A 13,537-nucleotide genomic window follows, 5' to 3' on the forward strand; every position below is an offset into this window, starting at 1 on the left:
GATACCCAATTAGCTTTGAAGGGTCAAATGTGTTGGCAGATAACAGGCGTGATTGTCATGGTTTTTTAAATGTTTTCCTTTTATCAAGTCAAGGTTTATGTAATAATGTAATAAGTGGTGACTGGGTGTAGACAGGTTTCTGGACTTTTATAATTGATAGCTTTTAACCCCTTAACCCCTTCGCGCTCAGCGGCGTAATAATCCGTTGCGCTAACTACATCGTTAACGCTCAGCGACGGACTATTACGTCGCGGGAGTAACGGCCATTTTGGCCGTCCTCCCGACACATGCAGGAGCTGCTGTCTCGTATAGCAGCTGTCACAGCTCCTACAGCGGGGACCGATCGCTGTGTCCCCGCTAATTAACCCCTTAAAAGCCGTGTTCAATAGTGATCACGGCTTTTTAGGGGTTAAGCTACAATCGCCAGCCTGCTACGCGATAGCGGCTGGCGATGGTGGCTATGGCAAGCGGACACCAAACAATGGCGTCCGGCTCTGCCATCGACGGAAGCCTAGTGGGTCCTGACTAAGTCAGGACCCACTATGCTTGCTGTCAGTGAGTAGCTGACAGTTCTAATACACTGCACTACGCATGTAGTGCAGTGTATTAGAATTGCGATCAGGGCCTCCTGCCCTCAAGTCCCCTAGTGGGACAAAGTAATAAAGTTAAAAAAAAGTTAAAAAAAGATGTGTAAAAATAAGAAAATAAAAGTTTTAAAAGTAAAAATTCCCCCTTTTCCCTTATCAGTCCTTTATTATAAATAAAAATATATAAACAAACAAATAAACTATACATAATTGGTATCGCCGCGTCCGTAACGGCCTGAACTACAAAATTATTTCGTTATTTATCCCACGCGGTGAACGCCGTAAAAGAAAATAATAATAAACCGTACCACAATCACAATTGTTTGGTCACTTCAACTCCCAAAAAATTTAATAAAAAGAGATCAAAAAGTCGCATGTACCTAAAAATGGTACTGATGGAAACTACAGTTCGTTACGCAAAAAATAAGTCCTCGCACGGCTTTCTTGATGGAAAAATAAAAACGTTATGGCTAATAGAATAAGGTAACACAAAAAGTAAATGATTTTTTACAAAAAGTATTTTATTGTGCAAACGCCATAAGACATAAAAAAAAACTATAAACATCTGGAATCGCCGTAATCGTATCGCCCCGCAGAATAAAGTGAATGTGTCATTTATAGCGCACGGTGCACACTGTAAAAAAAAAAAAAGATTAAAAAAACAATAGTAGAATTTCTGTTTTTTAGACACCACGCCACCTAAAAATAGAATAAAAACTGATCAAAAAGTCACATGCACACCATGAAAACTGCAATGAATTCCTTAAGGGGTCTAGTTTTCAAAATGGGGTCACTTTTGGGGGTTTTCCACTGTTTTGGCACCACAAGACCTCTTCAAACCAGACATGGTGCCTAATAAAAAGGAGGCCTCAAAATCCACTAAGCGTTCCTTTGCTTCTGAGGCCGGTGCTTTAGTCCATTACCGCCCGAGGGCCACATGTGGGATATTTCTCAAAACTGCAGAATCTGGGCAATACGTATTGAGTTGCGTTTCTCAGGTAAAACCTTTTGTGTTATAAAAAAAATGGTATAAAGAGGATTTTCTGACAAAAAAAATAATGTAAATTTCACCTCTACTTTGGTCTAAATTCCTGTGAAACACCTAAAGGGTTCATAAACTTTCTAAATGCTGTTGTGAATACTTTGAGGGGTCTAGTTTCTAAAATGGGGTGTTTGATAGAGGTTTCTAATATATAGGTCCATCAAAGCAACTTCAGAACTGAACTAGAACCTAAAAAAATAAATAAATGAGGCAATACTTCTCTTCTTACATTATACTGATAATGAGCAGTGCCCACCTCGAGATGACCCCAGTTTTGACCGTTTGTATAAACGGAGACCCCTATTAGACCGTTTCAGTGCCCGGTTTTCCCAAGCATACACCCCCGAGAAGTGTATTTCTATTGATGAGTCCTTGGTGGATTTTAAAGGGAGGGTTCAATTCCGCAAGTACCTGCCGGGTAAGAAGGCAAGGTATGGCGTGAAGATGTATGAGCTGTGCGAGAGTGCATCAGGGTATACCTACAGGTTTTGGATATATGAAGGGAAGGACACCAGTATTCAGCCCCCAGAATGCCCCCCCTTACTGGGAGTTAATGCAAAAATTGTGTGGGATTTGGTGCACCCACTGCTGGACCAGGGTTACCACCTCTACCTGGATAATTTTTATACCAGCGTCCCACTCTTCAACTGCCTCGCTTCCAGTCCTGTGGCATGCGGCACTGCTAGAAGAAATCTGAGAGGCCTCCCTAAGACTCTGCAGGGCAAACAAGAAGGGGTGAGCGCAGGGCACATTCTAGCAGCAACATATTGTGTGTCAAGTACAAGGACAAGAGAGATGTCACACCAGTACCCATGTACCTGTACGAGGTACCAGTACAGAGACCCCTAAACCAGACTGCATCCTGGACTACAATAGGTACATGGGAGGGGTGGACTTGTCAGATCAAGTCCTGAAGCCCTACAGCGCCATGCGGTGTGGTATAAGAAGCTGGCCGTGCACATCATACAGATGGCATTGTACAATGTGTACGTGCTACGTCGATGTACAGGCCAGAGGGGAACTTTCCTGGAATTTCAAGAGGTGGTTATCAAGAACCTAATCTTTAGGGACCAGGAAGGGGGGGGCACCCAGTACTTCTGGAAGCGGGACCACACACACATCGTACCAGGGCAACACTTTCCAGGAGAAGTTCCCCAAACTGGCAAGAAGGGAAAAAGTCAAAAGAGGTGCAAAGTCTGCTATAAGAGGGGTATAATTGAGGACACAATATATCAATGTAACGCGTGTCCCGAAAAACCAGAGCTCTGTATGAAAGAGTGTTTTAAAATTTATCATACATCCCTTGATTTATAATTTACCCCAATTCTACTTACCCTGATGTACTCCGCACAGCTTATCCCCCCTTATCTTTCCCTTCTGAGCCCTGCTGTGTGCCCAAGCAGCTGATAACAGCCACATTGAGGGTATTGCCATACCCGGGAGAACCCACATTACAGTTTATGGGGTGTATCTCTCCGGTCAAAATGCTCACTACACCTCTAGATGATTGCCTCAAGGGTGTAGTTTTTAAAACGGGGTCACTTCTTGCGGGTTTCAACTGTACTGGGGCTTCTGCACACATGACTTCGCACCAGAAAATCCCCAGTAGGCCAAATGGTGGTCCTTTCGTTCTGAGCCCTCCCATGGGCCCAAACGGCAGTTTATCACCACAAATGGGGTATTGCTGCACTCTGGACAAATTGCGCAACAGAATGGGGTATTTTATTTCTTGTGAAAATAAGAAGTTTTCAGCCAAAACTACATATTATTGGAAAAAATTAATTTTGTTTTAATTCCCAGCCCAATTCAAATAAGTTCTGTGAAAAAACTATGTGGTCAAAATGGTCACAACACCCATAAATGAATTCCTTGCGGGGTGTAGTGTCCAAAATGGGGTCACTTCTGGTGGGTTTCCATTGCTTTGATACCTCTGGGGCTCTGCAAATGCGACATAGCACCCGAAAACCAATCCAGCAAAATCTGGACTCCAAAGAACAAATAGCGCTCTTTTCCTTCTGAGCCCTCTCATGAGCCCAAACGGCAGTTTATCATCACAAATGGGGTATTGCCGCACTCAGGACAAATTGGGCAACAAAATGTAGTATTTTATTTCTTGTGAAAATAAGAATTTTTGAGCTAAAACGACATATTATTGGAAAAAATATAATTTTTTTTAATTCCCAGCCCAATTCAAATAAGTTCTGTGAAGAAACTATGGTGTCTAAATGGTCACATTACCAATAAATGAATTCCTTGAGGGGTGTCGTATTGCTGCACTCAGGAGAAATTGGGCAACAAAATGGGGTATTTTGTTCCCTGTGAAAATAAGAAATTTTGATAAAAAATGACATCTTATTGGAAAAAATGTCATTTTTTTCATTTCACAGCCCAATTCAAATAGGCGCTGTGAAAAAACTTTGCGGTCAAAATGGTAACAACAACCATAAATTAATTCCTTGAGGGGTGTAGTTTCCAAAATGGGGTCACTATTCGAGGATTCCTACTGTTTTGGCACCTCAACACCTCTTCAAACCTGGCATGCTGCCTAAAATATATTCTAATAAAAAAAGAGGCCTCAGAATGCACTAGGTGCTTCTTTGCTTCTAGGGCTTGTGTTTTAGTCCATGAGCGCACTAGAGCCACATGTGGGACATTTCTAAAAACTGCAGAATCTGGACAATACATATTTAGTAGTGTTTCTCTGGTAAAACCTTCTGTGTTACAGAAATTTTTTTTTATAAAATTGAAATTCAGCAAGAAAAATGAAATTTGCCTGAAGGGTTAAAAAACTTTCTAAATGCGGTTTTGAATACTTTGAGGGGTCTAGTTTTTAAAATGGGGTGTTTTATCAGGGTTTCTAATACATAGGCCCCTCAAAGCCTCTTCAGAACTGAAGAAGTACCTTAAAAAAAAGGCTTTTGAAATTTTCTTAAAAATATGAGAAATTGCTGTTTATGTTCTAAGCCTTGCAATGTCCAAGAAAAATAAAAGAATGTTCAAAAAACGATGCCAATCTAAAGTAGACATATGGGAAATGTGAACTAGTAACTATTATGGGTGGTATAACTGTCTGTTTTACAAGCAGATGCATTTAAATTCTGAAAAATGCTATTTTTTCAAAATGTTCTCTACATTTTGCAATTTTTCACCAATAAACACTGAATATATCAACCAAATTTTACCACGAACATGAAGCCCAATGTGTCACGAGAAAACAATCTCAGAATCGCTTGGATAGGTTTAAGCATTCCGACGTTATTACCACATAAAGTGAAATATGTCAGATTTGAAAAATGGGCTCTGAGCCTTAAGGCCAAAACTAGGCTGCGTCCTTAAGGGGTTAAGGATGCAGCCACTTTTGGACCATATGACACAGCCTCATTTTTTAAATATGACGTGTGTTACTATATGTGGTAATAACTTGGGAATGCTTTTACCTATCCAAGCGATTCTAAGATTGTTCTCTCGTGACATATTGTACTTTAAGTTAGTGAAAAAATTTGGTCGATATATTCAATAGTTTTGTGTGAAAAACACCAAAATTTAGAGCAAATTTGCAAAAAATGTGCATTTTCTAAATTCAAATGTATCTGCTTGCAAGACAGATAGTTATACCACACAAAATAGTTACTAGTTAACATTTCCCATATGTCGACTTTAGATTGGCATTGTTTTTTGAACATCCTTTTATTTTTTTAGGACGTTACAAGGCTTATAAGTTTAGCAGCAATTTCTCAAATTTTCAAGAAAATTTCAAAAGCCTATTTTTTTAGGGACCAGTTCAGTTCTGAAGTGGTTTGAGGGCCTTATATATTAGGAGCCCCCGCAAATCACCCCATTTTAAAAACGGCACCCCTTAAAGTATTCAAAACAGCATTTAGAAAGTTTCTTAACCCTTTATGCGTTTCACAGGAATTTAAGCAGAGTGGAAGGGAAATTTGCAAATGTAATTTTTTTGGTAGAAATTCCATTTTAATCCACTTTTCCTGTAATACTGAAGGTTTTTACCAGAGAAACACAACTGAATATTTATTGCCTTGATTCTGAAGTTTTTAGAAATATCCCAGATGTGGCCCTAGTGCGCTACTGGACTGAAACAAAAGCCCCAGAATCAAAGGAGTACCTAGAGGATTTTTGGGCCTTCCTTTTCTTAAATTATATTTCAGGCACCATGTCCGGTTAGAAGAGGTCTTGTGGTGCCGAAACAAAGGAAACCCCACAAAACTGACTCCATTTGAGAAACGACACCCTTTGAGGAATTCATCTAGGGGTGTAGTGAGCATTTTGACCCCACAGGTGTTTCATAGATTTCATTAAAATCGGGCAGTGAAAATGAAAAATTACATTATTTTCCAATAAGATGTAGCTTTACCTCAAGATTTTTAATTTTTTCAACAAATAAATGATGAAAAGCACCCCATCATTTGTAAAGCAACTTCTCCAGAGTACGGAAATACCAAACATGTGGTCATAAACTGCTGTTTTGGCAAGCTGCAGGACTCGGAAGGGAAAGCACACCATTTAGCTTTTGAAGTGCTGGATTGATTTCTCTGCACCATGTCGCATTTGTAAAGGTACCAGTGCAGTGGAAATCCCCCAAAAGTGACTCCATTTGGGAAACTACACCCCTCAAGGATTTTTTCAAGTGGTATAGTGAGCAATTTGACCCCACAGGTGTTTCATACACTGGCCAGTAAAATAATAAAATTTAGATTTTTTTTCAAAGAAAATTTTGCTTTAGCCCCAAATTCATAATTTTCACAAGGGGTTAAAGGAGAAAAAGCACCCACAGTTTGTTACGCAATCTCTCCTGAATACGGCAATACCCCATTTGTGGAGATAAACTGCTGTTTGAGCACGTGGCAGGGCTCAGAATGTAAAGAGCACCATGCAACATCTGAGGCCTAGTACGATGGCATTTACTGCCCTGTGTCATGAAAACAGAGGCTTTGGGGTGTCAAAACATTAGAAACCCAGAAAAGTGACCCCATTTAGGAAACTAAACCCCTCAAAGAATTCATCTAGCGGTATAGTGAGAAGATTTAGATTGTAATGTAACACCTTTCAAGGTATTCATCTCCGGGTATAGTGAGAATTTTTAAATTGTAAAGTGACAACCCTCTAGGTATTTATCTAGGGGTGTAATAAGAAATACTTTGATTTTAGTAAATAAGGAGGACAACCTGGAAAACTCGCAATGGAGGGAAAGGGAATGGCAGGTCCCACTACCAACCTACCCACCATTCCATAAAATCCAGCCCAAAAAATAAATCAAAGGCCTCAGCAAAAAAAGATTTGCTGAGACAACCAATCTCACCTGGATTTATTCCTCTCACCCAGATTTGCAACCTGGATGAGACAGACACTCCCTCGGGTCCTTGGTATAGTGAGAATTTTTAGTTTTGTTTTAGCTGTTTTTTTTACAAATGATCAAATTTTAAATGGGGCTGGTCAGTAAAAAGATTAATAATTGGTCATGGCCAATATGGGAGACAGAAAAGGTGAATGAAGAATAAATAAATTAAAAATCCAAGGAGGTATGATATATCTTGAAACATTCTTTCATGCACAGGCCGGGATTTGTGGGACACGTCTCACATTGGTATGTGGTGTCTTTACGAATGCCTCGCTTGGCGCACACACAGCATTTTTTTGGGGGGGCTTCTGTTTTTTTTCAGTGGGGGGGATTTCTGTGGGGAAATGCTAACCGGGAATTATCCTGCTGACGGAAGAACCGGATGAACTGCCCTCCCCTTCCTGGTCACCAAATATCAGGGACTTGATGACCTTTTCCTGAAATTGCAGGAACGTATCCCCACTGCCAGCGGATCTACAGAGGACAAAGGCGTTGTATAAAGCCATCTGTGTAAGATGCACAGACAGCTTTTTATACCATACCTTTGTCTTGCGCATGGCGCTTTCTGTACGTTGAATGGTTTGGGAACTTGGGTGGTGGATCCGCGTACAGGGACAAGGCTGCCTCTACTGTCGTGAATGCTGGTCAGTATAAGGACGTCCCTTTTATCCTTCTATTTCAGGAGGAGCAGATCGTCGCTGCAGACAGCTCTGCTCTCTCCTAATTTTAGGATTTGACCCAGCAAAGTTTTGGGGAGGCCCTTCTGATTTTTGCGGATTGTTCCGCACGCCAAGGTGGTTCTGGACGAGAGAACTTTTAACAATGGGACACTATTGTAAAAGTTGTCCAGATAAAGATGATATCCTTTGCCAAGTAAAGGATGGATAAGATCCCATACGATCTTTCCACTAATTCCTAGGAAGGGGGGGGGGCATTCTGGGGGATCTATATGGGAGTCCTTTCCCTCATAGACCCTAAAAAGAGTAGGTGTAACTGGTGGCACTTTCACACAGCTTGTAGAGTTTTATGCCGTACCGGGCTCTTTTATTGGGTAGATACTGCCTGAAGTGCAGTCTACCCTTGAAGCTGACTAGTGATTCATCCACCTAAATATTTTGTTGAGGGGTATAAACTTGGGAAAAAATTTGGGAGTAGTGGGCAATTAATGGTCTTATTTTATATAGCCTATCAAAATTTGGGTCCTGTGGGGGTGGGCACTGACTATTGTCATTGTAATGCAGGAACTTTAGGACGGCTTCGAATCGCTTCCTTGTCATTACTGTGTGGTAAAGGGGGGTATTATATAAAATATCAGGGGACCAATAGTCTCTAATACTGGGCTTTTTTATGAGACCAAAACGTAAAAATATGCCCCAAAACTTCCGCAATTCCACTGGGTTTGTGGGGGTCCAATTTTGGCTTCTCCCGTAAAAAGAGTCGGGGTTCTGGGCGATAAACTGTTCCGCATAGATGTTGGTCTGCTGGACAATTAATTCTAAAAGGGAGTCTGAAAAAAAAAGTTTAAAATAATCAATGGGACTGAAACCCATAATTTCAATTTGAATGCCTGAGGGGGCTGTAAATTCAGGCACCTGGGGGGTATAATTGTCCGCAGCTTCCCAGGTCAGCTCAGGCAGAGCAGGACTTACGGCTCTTCTGCGCCGACTGGGGGGGGGTGCAGACTCACTGGATGCAGAGGAAGATGGAAGCACAAACTGTATCGGAACACAGCATTTCATATGCTTCCTCAGCTGAGAAGACTCTTTTGGCCATACTAACGAACTCTTGCTACCTAACTAACAAACATTTTATTTTTATTTTTACTTTTTTTATCAAAAAATAAACTGCTACTCTCAACTGTGGAATGAGAACAGACCAGCGACCCTGCTGTATTCAATTAGTAAGGGTACCCTACCTACCAGAGGAAAAACTAAATAAGACGTGGCATTGCTACCTAACAGGGAACTCAGTGGGCAATCTAGGGACACAGCAGGGTTATGGCGACCGGGTACTGAGACATGTGACAGATCACAACACGGCAGAAGGACACTGTGGGGGACTGAAATGATATAATATATATATATATTATTTTCTTCTTAACCAGTGGGCACCAAAGGGGTGATCACTGGTTAGTGGGCACAAAAGGGCAGAAAAGGGGCAGATCGCTGGGTTTTTAGGTTCTTTCTTCACAATCTAAACTGTATTTTGACTTGCTTCCAACTGACAAGCTCTCTGACAGGAATGAGCTTGTCAGAGACGGAGATGCCGGCAAAGCACTGCTCTTGCGCTGTGATTGGCCCGTCAGTACTGACGGGCCAATCACAGCTCGTGCCGGCACGGGACCACTCTGACTGTCTGACAGTTGCGATCGGGACGCTGTCACCATGTCTGTTGACATGGTGACAGTTTGAAGCTTGGGCGTAACCATACGCCCGAATGCGTGAAATCACTTTCATTCTGGACGTACAGTCACGCCCAATCGCGGGAAGTGGTTAAAGCATACCTAAGTTTTCATGAAGTTCAAAACGTCATGCTCCTCATTCCCCAACGATGTTATGTCGATTCGTTATAGATATTTTCCAAAGTCCCTACGTTTCTCTGACTCTTAACTAAAAAGCTGCATGTAAAGGCTAATGCTGGTTTCTCATGTCGCAGAAAAATGCAGGTTTTTCTTCGAATAACTGCAAAACTGCAACATTTTGCAGCAATTTTCGTGAGACACAAGCAGCTTTACAAAGGATTATATGAGAGAGCAATAATAAGAGGAGTCCCAGAAGAGATGAACTGGCTATTTGCAAAGTCAGGCATGGTTTGGAGTACAGGGAGTTTTAGCACCCACTTTCTACAGTCTTTCTACTCTTCACTGTAACTACAGGTGAAATTTGCAGGGCAACCGAGGAAGAACTGCAAATTATAGGAAAGAAGAAAGTAAATAGCTAAATATCAGTTATACTATTAGATTAACAGAAGTTTTTTTTAAAGTCTGTGTCCGTTTAAAGGGTTTTTCAAAAGCTTTATACGGCTGGAATCACACATTCAGTTTTTGTGGCAGGTCTATTTGCAGTTCTTTGAGCCAAAGCCAGTGGTGGTTTTAAAAATAATGGCTCAAACTTTTTCCTGCTGGATCCACTTCTGACTTTGATTTAAAAAAACAAAACTGCTTGTAGCCTAATATGTTATAAAGTTGTTTACTTTGTGGTTTGGAAAACAAAGATATAACAAAGTCTATTTTTAATCCTAATAGAAAATCCCAGTAAGAACTCTGAGAGAAACTTCATGTCATTGCTAAATTATAAAGAAGACGAAGATATCATGCAGCACTCTTCAGGAGAAAACCTAATTTCTTTTACTGTACATCCAGGACTTCACAGTACAGATCTATCATATAATTCCCCTAATAATGAAGAATCTTTTCCTGACCAATCACAGATTGCTACCATAAGTACATCTCATAAAGAGGGTCAAAGGTTTCAATGTGGTAAACTATTTACAAAAAGCTCAGATCTTTTAATGCACAGAATAATTCACACAGGGGAGAAGTCATACTCATGTTTAGAATGTGGAAAATGTTTTATAAAGAGATCATATCTTATTCTACATGAGAGAAGTCACACAGGGGAAAAGCCATATTCATGTTCAGAATGTGGGAAATGTTTTATAGATAAATCAAGTCTTGTTAAACATCAGAGGATTCACACAGGGGAAAAGCCATATTCATGTTCACATTGTGGTAAATGTTTTAAAGATAAAACAAGTGTTGTTAAACACCAGAGGGGTCACACAGGAGAGAAGCTATATTCATGTTCAGAATGTGAAAAATGTTTTATAGATAAATCAAGTCTTGTTAAACATCATAGGATTCACACAGGGGAAAAGCCATATTCATGTTCAGAATGTGGGAAATGTTTTACAGGTAAAACAAATCTGATTACACATAAGAGAAGTCACACAGAAGAGAAGCCATATTCATGTTCAGAATGTGGGAAGTACTTTAGAAAGAAATCATATCTTGCTATACATAAGAGAATTCATACAGGAGAGAAGCCGTATACATGCTCAGAATGTGAGATGTGCTTTTCTGTTAAATCAAGTCTTGTTAAACATCAAAAAATTCACACAGGAGAGAAGCCATATTCATGTTCAGAATGTGGGAAGTGCTTTACAGGTAAATCAAGTTTTAGTACACATAAGCGAGTTCACACAGGGGAGAAGCCATTTTCATGTTTAAAATGTGGGAAATATTTTACACGAAAATCAATACTTGTTACACATGAGAGAAGTCATACAGGAGAGAAGCCATATGCATGTTTAGAATGTGGGAAGTGCTTTACAAATCAATCCTTGCTTACTGCACATGAGAAAAGTCACACAGGGGAGAAGCCATATTCATGTTCAGAATGTGGAAAGTGCTTTACAAATCAATCCTTGCTTACAGCACACAAAAAAAGTCACACAGGGGAGAAACCATATTCGTGTTCAGAATGTGGGAAATGTTTTACAGTTAAATCAAGTTTTACTGTACATAAGCGAATTCACACAGGTGAGAAGCCATTTTCATGTTCAAAATGTAGGAAATGTTTTGCACGAAAATCAACTCTTGTTACACATGAGAGAAGTCACACAGGAGAGAAGCCGTATTCATGTTTAGAATGTGGCAAGTGCTTTACAAATCAATCATTGCTTAATACACATAAGAAAAGTCACACAGGGGAGAAGCCATATTCATGTGCAGAATGTGGGAAGTGCTTTACCGATAAATCACATCTTGTTGTACATGAGAGAATTCACACAGGAGAGAAACCATATTCATGTTCAGAATGTGGGAAATGTTTTACAGAAAAATCTAGTCTTGTTAAACATGAGAGAATTCACACAGGAGAGAAGCCATTTTCATGTTCAGCATGTGGGAAATGGTTTACACAAAAATCAAGTCTTGTTAAACATGAGAGAATTCACACAGGAGTGAAGCCATTTTCATGTTCAGCATGTGGAAAATGTTTTACTGAAAAATCATATCTTGTGAAACATGAGAGAAATCACAAAGTAGAGAAGCCAATTTGATGTTCTATATGTGGAAAATGTTTTACATGGAAATAAAATTTTGAAACTTATCAGAGAATTTGCATTAAAATAACTTATTCTTGTTTGCAATGCGGGAAAAGTTATACAAACGAAAACAGATAAATTACAGACAATCACCCCTCAGCAACATAGCCAATTATGGCCTTGTGGACTCCGCTCCATTTATTTTTTAAATCTTCTTTAGACCAATCAATGTTTGTTACCACAAGTACAGATCATAAAAAGGGGTAAAAGGTTTTAATGTGGTAAAGAGTTTACATAAAGCTTTTGTCTTTTTGTGCACAGAATTCACATGGGAGAATCTATACTCCTGTTCAGAATGTGAAGAATGTTTAATTGATAAATCAAGTCTTGTTAAGTAGAAGAGGCTTCAAAAAGGAATCAAACCATATTTATGTCCAGACTGTGGGGAATGTTTTACAGAAAACAAAATCTTGTTACACATGGGAAAAACTCATCAGAGAATTTGCATTAAAAAACATTCTTGTTTGGAATGTGGGGAAAGCTATAAGAGCAAGAAAGATTTTGAAATCATCAGGTTATTCACAGACAATAACCTCTTGGCAACGCATCCAATTATGGCCTTGTGAACACAGCCCTATTTTTGTCCCTTCACCTATGACAGCACTTAAGGAGAGACATCCCATTTGCTGGATAGGAAGCCTTACGATATAAAACAGGACACACATGTCCAAATATCCAGTCAGGTTTCCGGTCCTCCGGATGGGATTGTCCTGTTGGAAAAGCACTTCTCTCTGGATTGCAGACCCTCTAGCAGGTTCTTGCCTGGTCTCCCTAGGGGTGGTTTGAAGGTGTAAGACTTTCCAAGAGAAACTTTAAGTGTGGGGGTGGTTACTCCCTCCTCTCCCGGCCACCACTTCCCTCTAAGGATGTGGTTTTTGATCCTGCCGTGGTGTGGTCCACTCTGGAGGGAGAGCAGTTCTTCTTGGGTCATGCTCAGTTCCCAGACAAAGCTGGAATGCATGGCCAGGCGTTCGGCAGCTTCCAGCACACTCATTGACCACTTCCGGTTGGTATGGCGCGTTAGTTACGGCAAGGGAGAAGGGGCTTATAGCGCACATTGAGCCAGAGGGCCTCCCCAGCCAATCCAAGGCCTATTTAGGCCTAAAGAAAATTAAGCTCCTTCCTCAGCAGGACGTGCTGACCACTGGGACATCGCAAGTTCTTCCACTCTGGGACTATGAAGATGGCAGCGGGATCCCCTACTTATGGTAGGACAGAATATTTTGATAATCTGTATGTTATGTTTTAAGGCCAGAGAGGGTCCTAGAAAGAAATTGGATAAATCCCGTAATAACGAATGTGCTGTGTGTAACAAAGTTAGCAGCTTTTTACAATAAAAGACTATTTTAATCTTGCTAAGACAAAGTTATCGCTGAGGAATCAACAAGCCTTGCATCTATCATTAAAGGGCTGAAGTTGGGAATTCCCTTAAGTCCCTAAGTAAGT

The 13,537-nt window shown here is 40.4% G+C and overlaps 1 protein-coding gene across 1 annotated transcript in view; it reads left to right on the top strand.

Moving 5' to 3' along the window:
* LOC142656714 (uncharacterized) overlaps positions 1-12,096 on the top strand; it is a 34,002-nt gene extending 21,906 nt beyond the window's left edge. The window contains exon 10 of the mRNA XM_075831659.1: positions 10,230-12,096. Within this exon, the coding sequence (XP_075687774.1) occupies positions 10,230-12,046 (1,817 nt within the window). The 3' untranslated portion in view covers positions 12,047-12,096. The remainder of the gene's footprint in view (positions 1-10,229) is intronic.
* Positions 12,097-13,537: the final 1,441 nt, after the last annotated feature.

This window comes from Rhinoderma darwinii, chromosome 1 (genome assembly GCF_050947455.1).
Source record: "Rhinoderma darwinii isolate aRhiDar2 chromosome 1, aRhiDar2.hap1, whole genome shotgun sequence".
Lineage (NCBI taxonomy): Eukaryota > Metazoa > Chordata > Amphibia > Anura > Rhinodermatidae > Rhinoderma > Rhinoderma darwinii.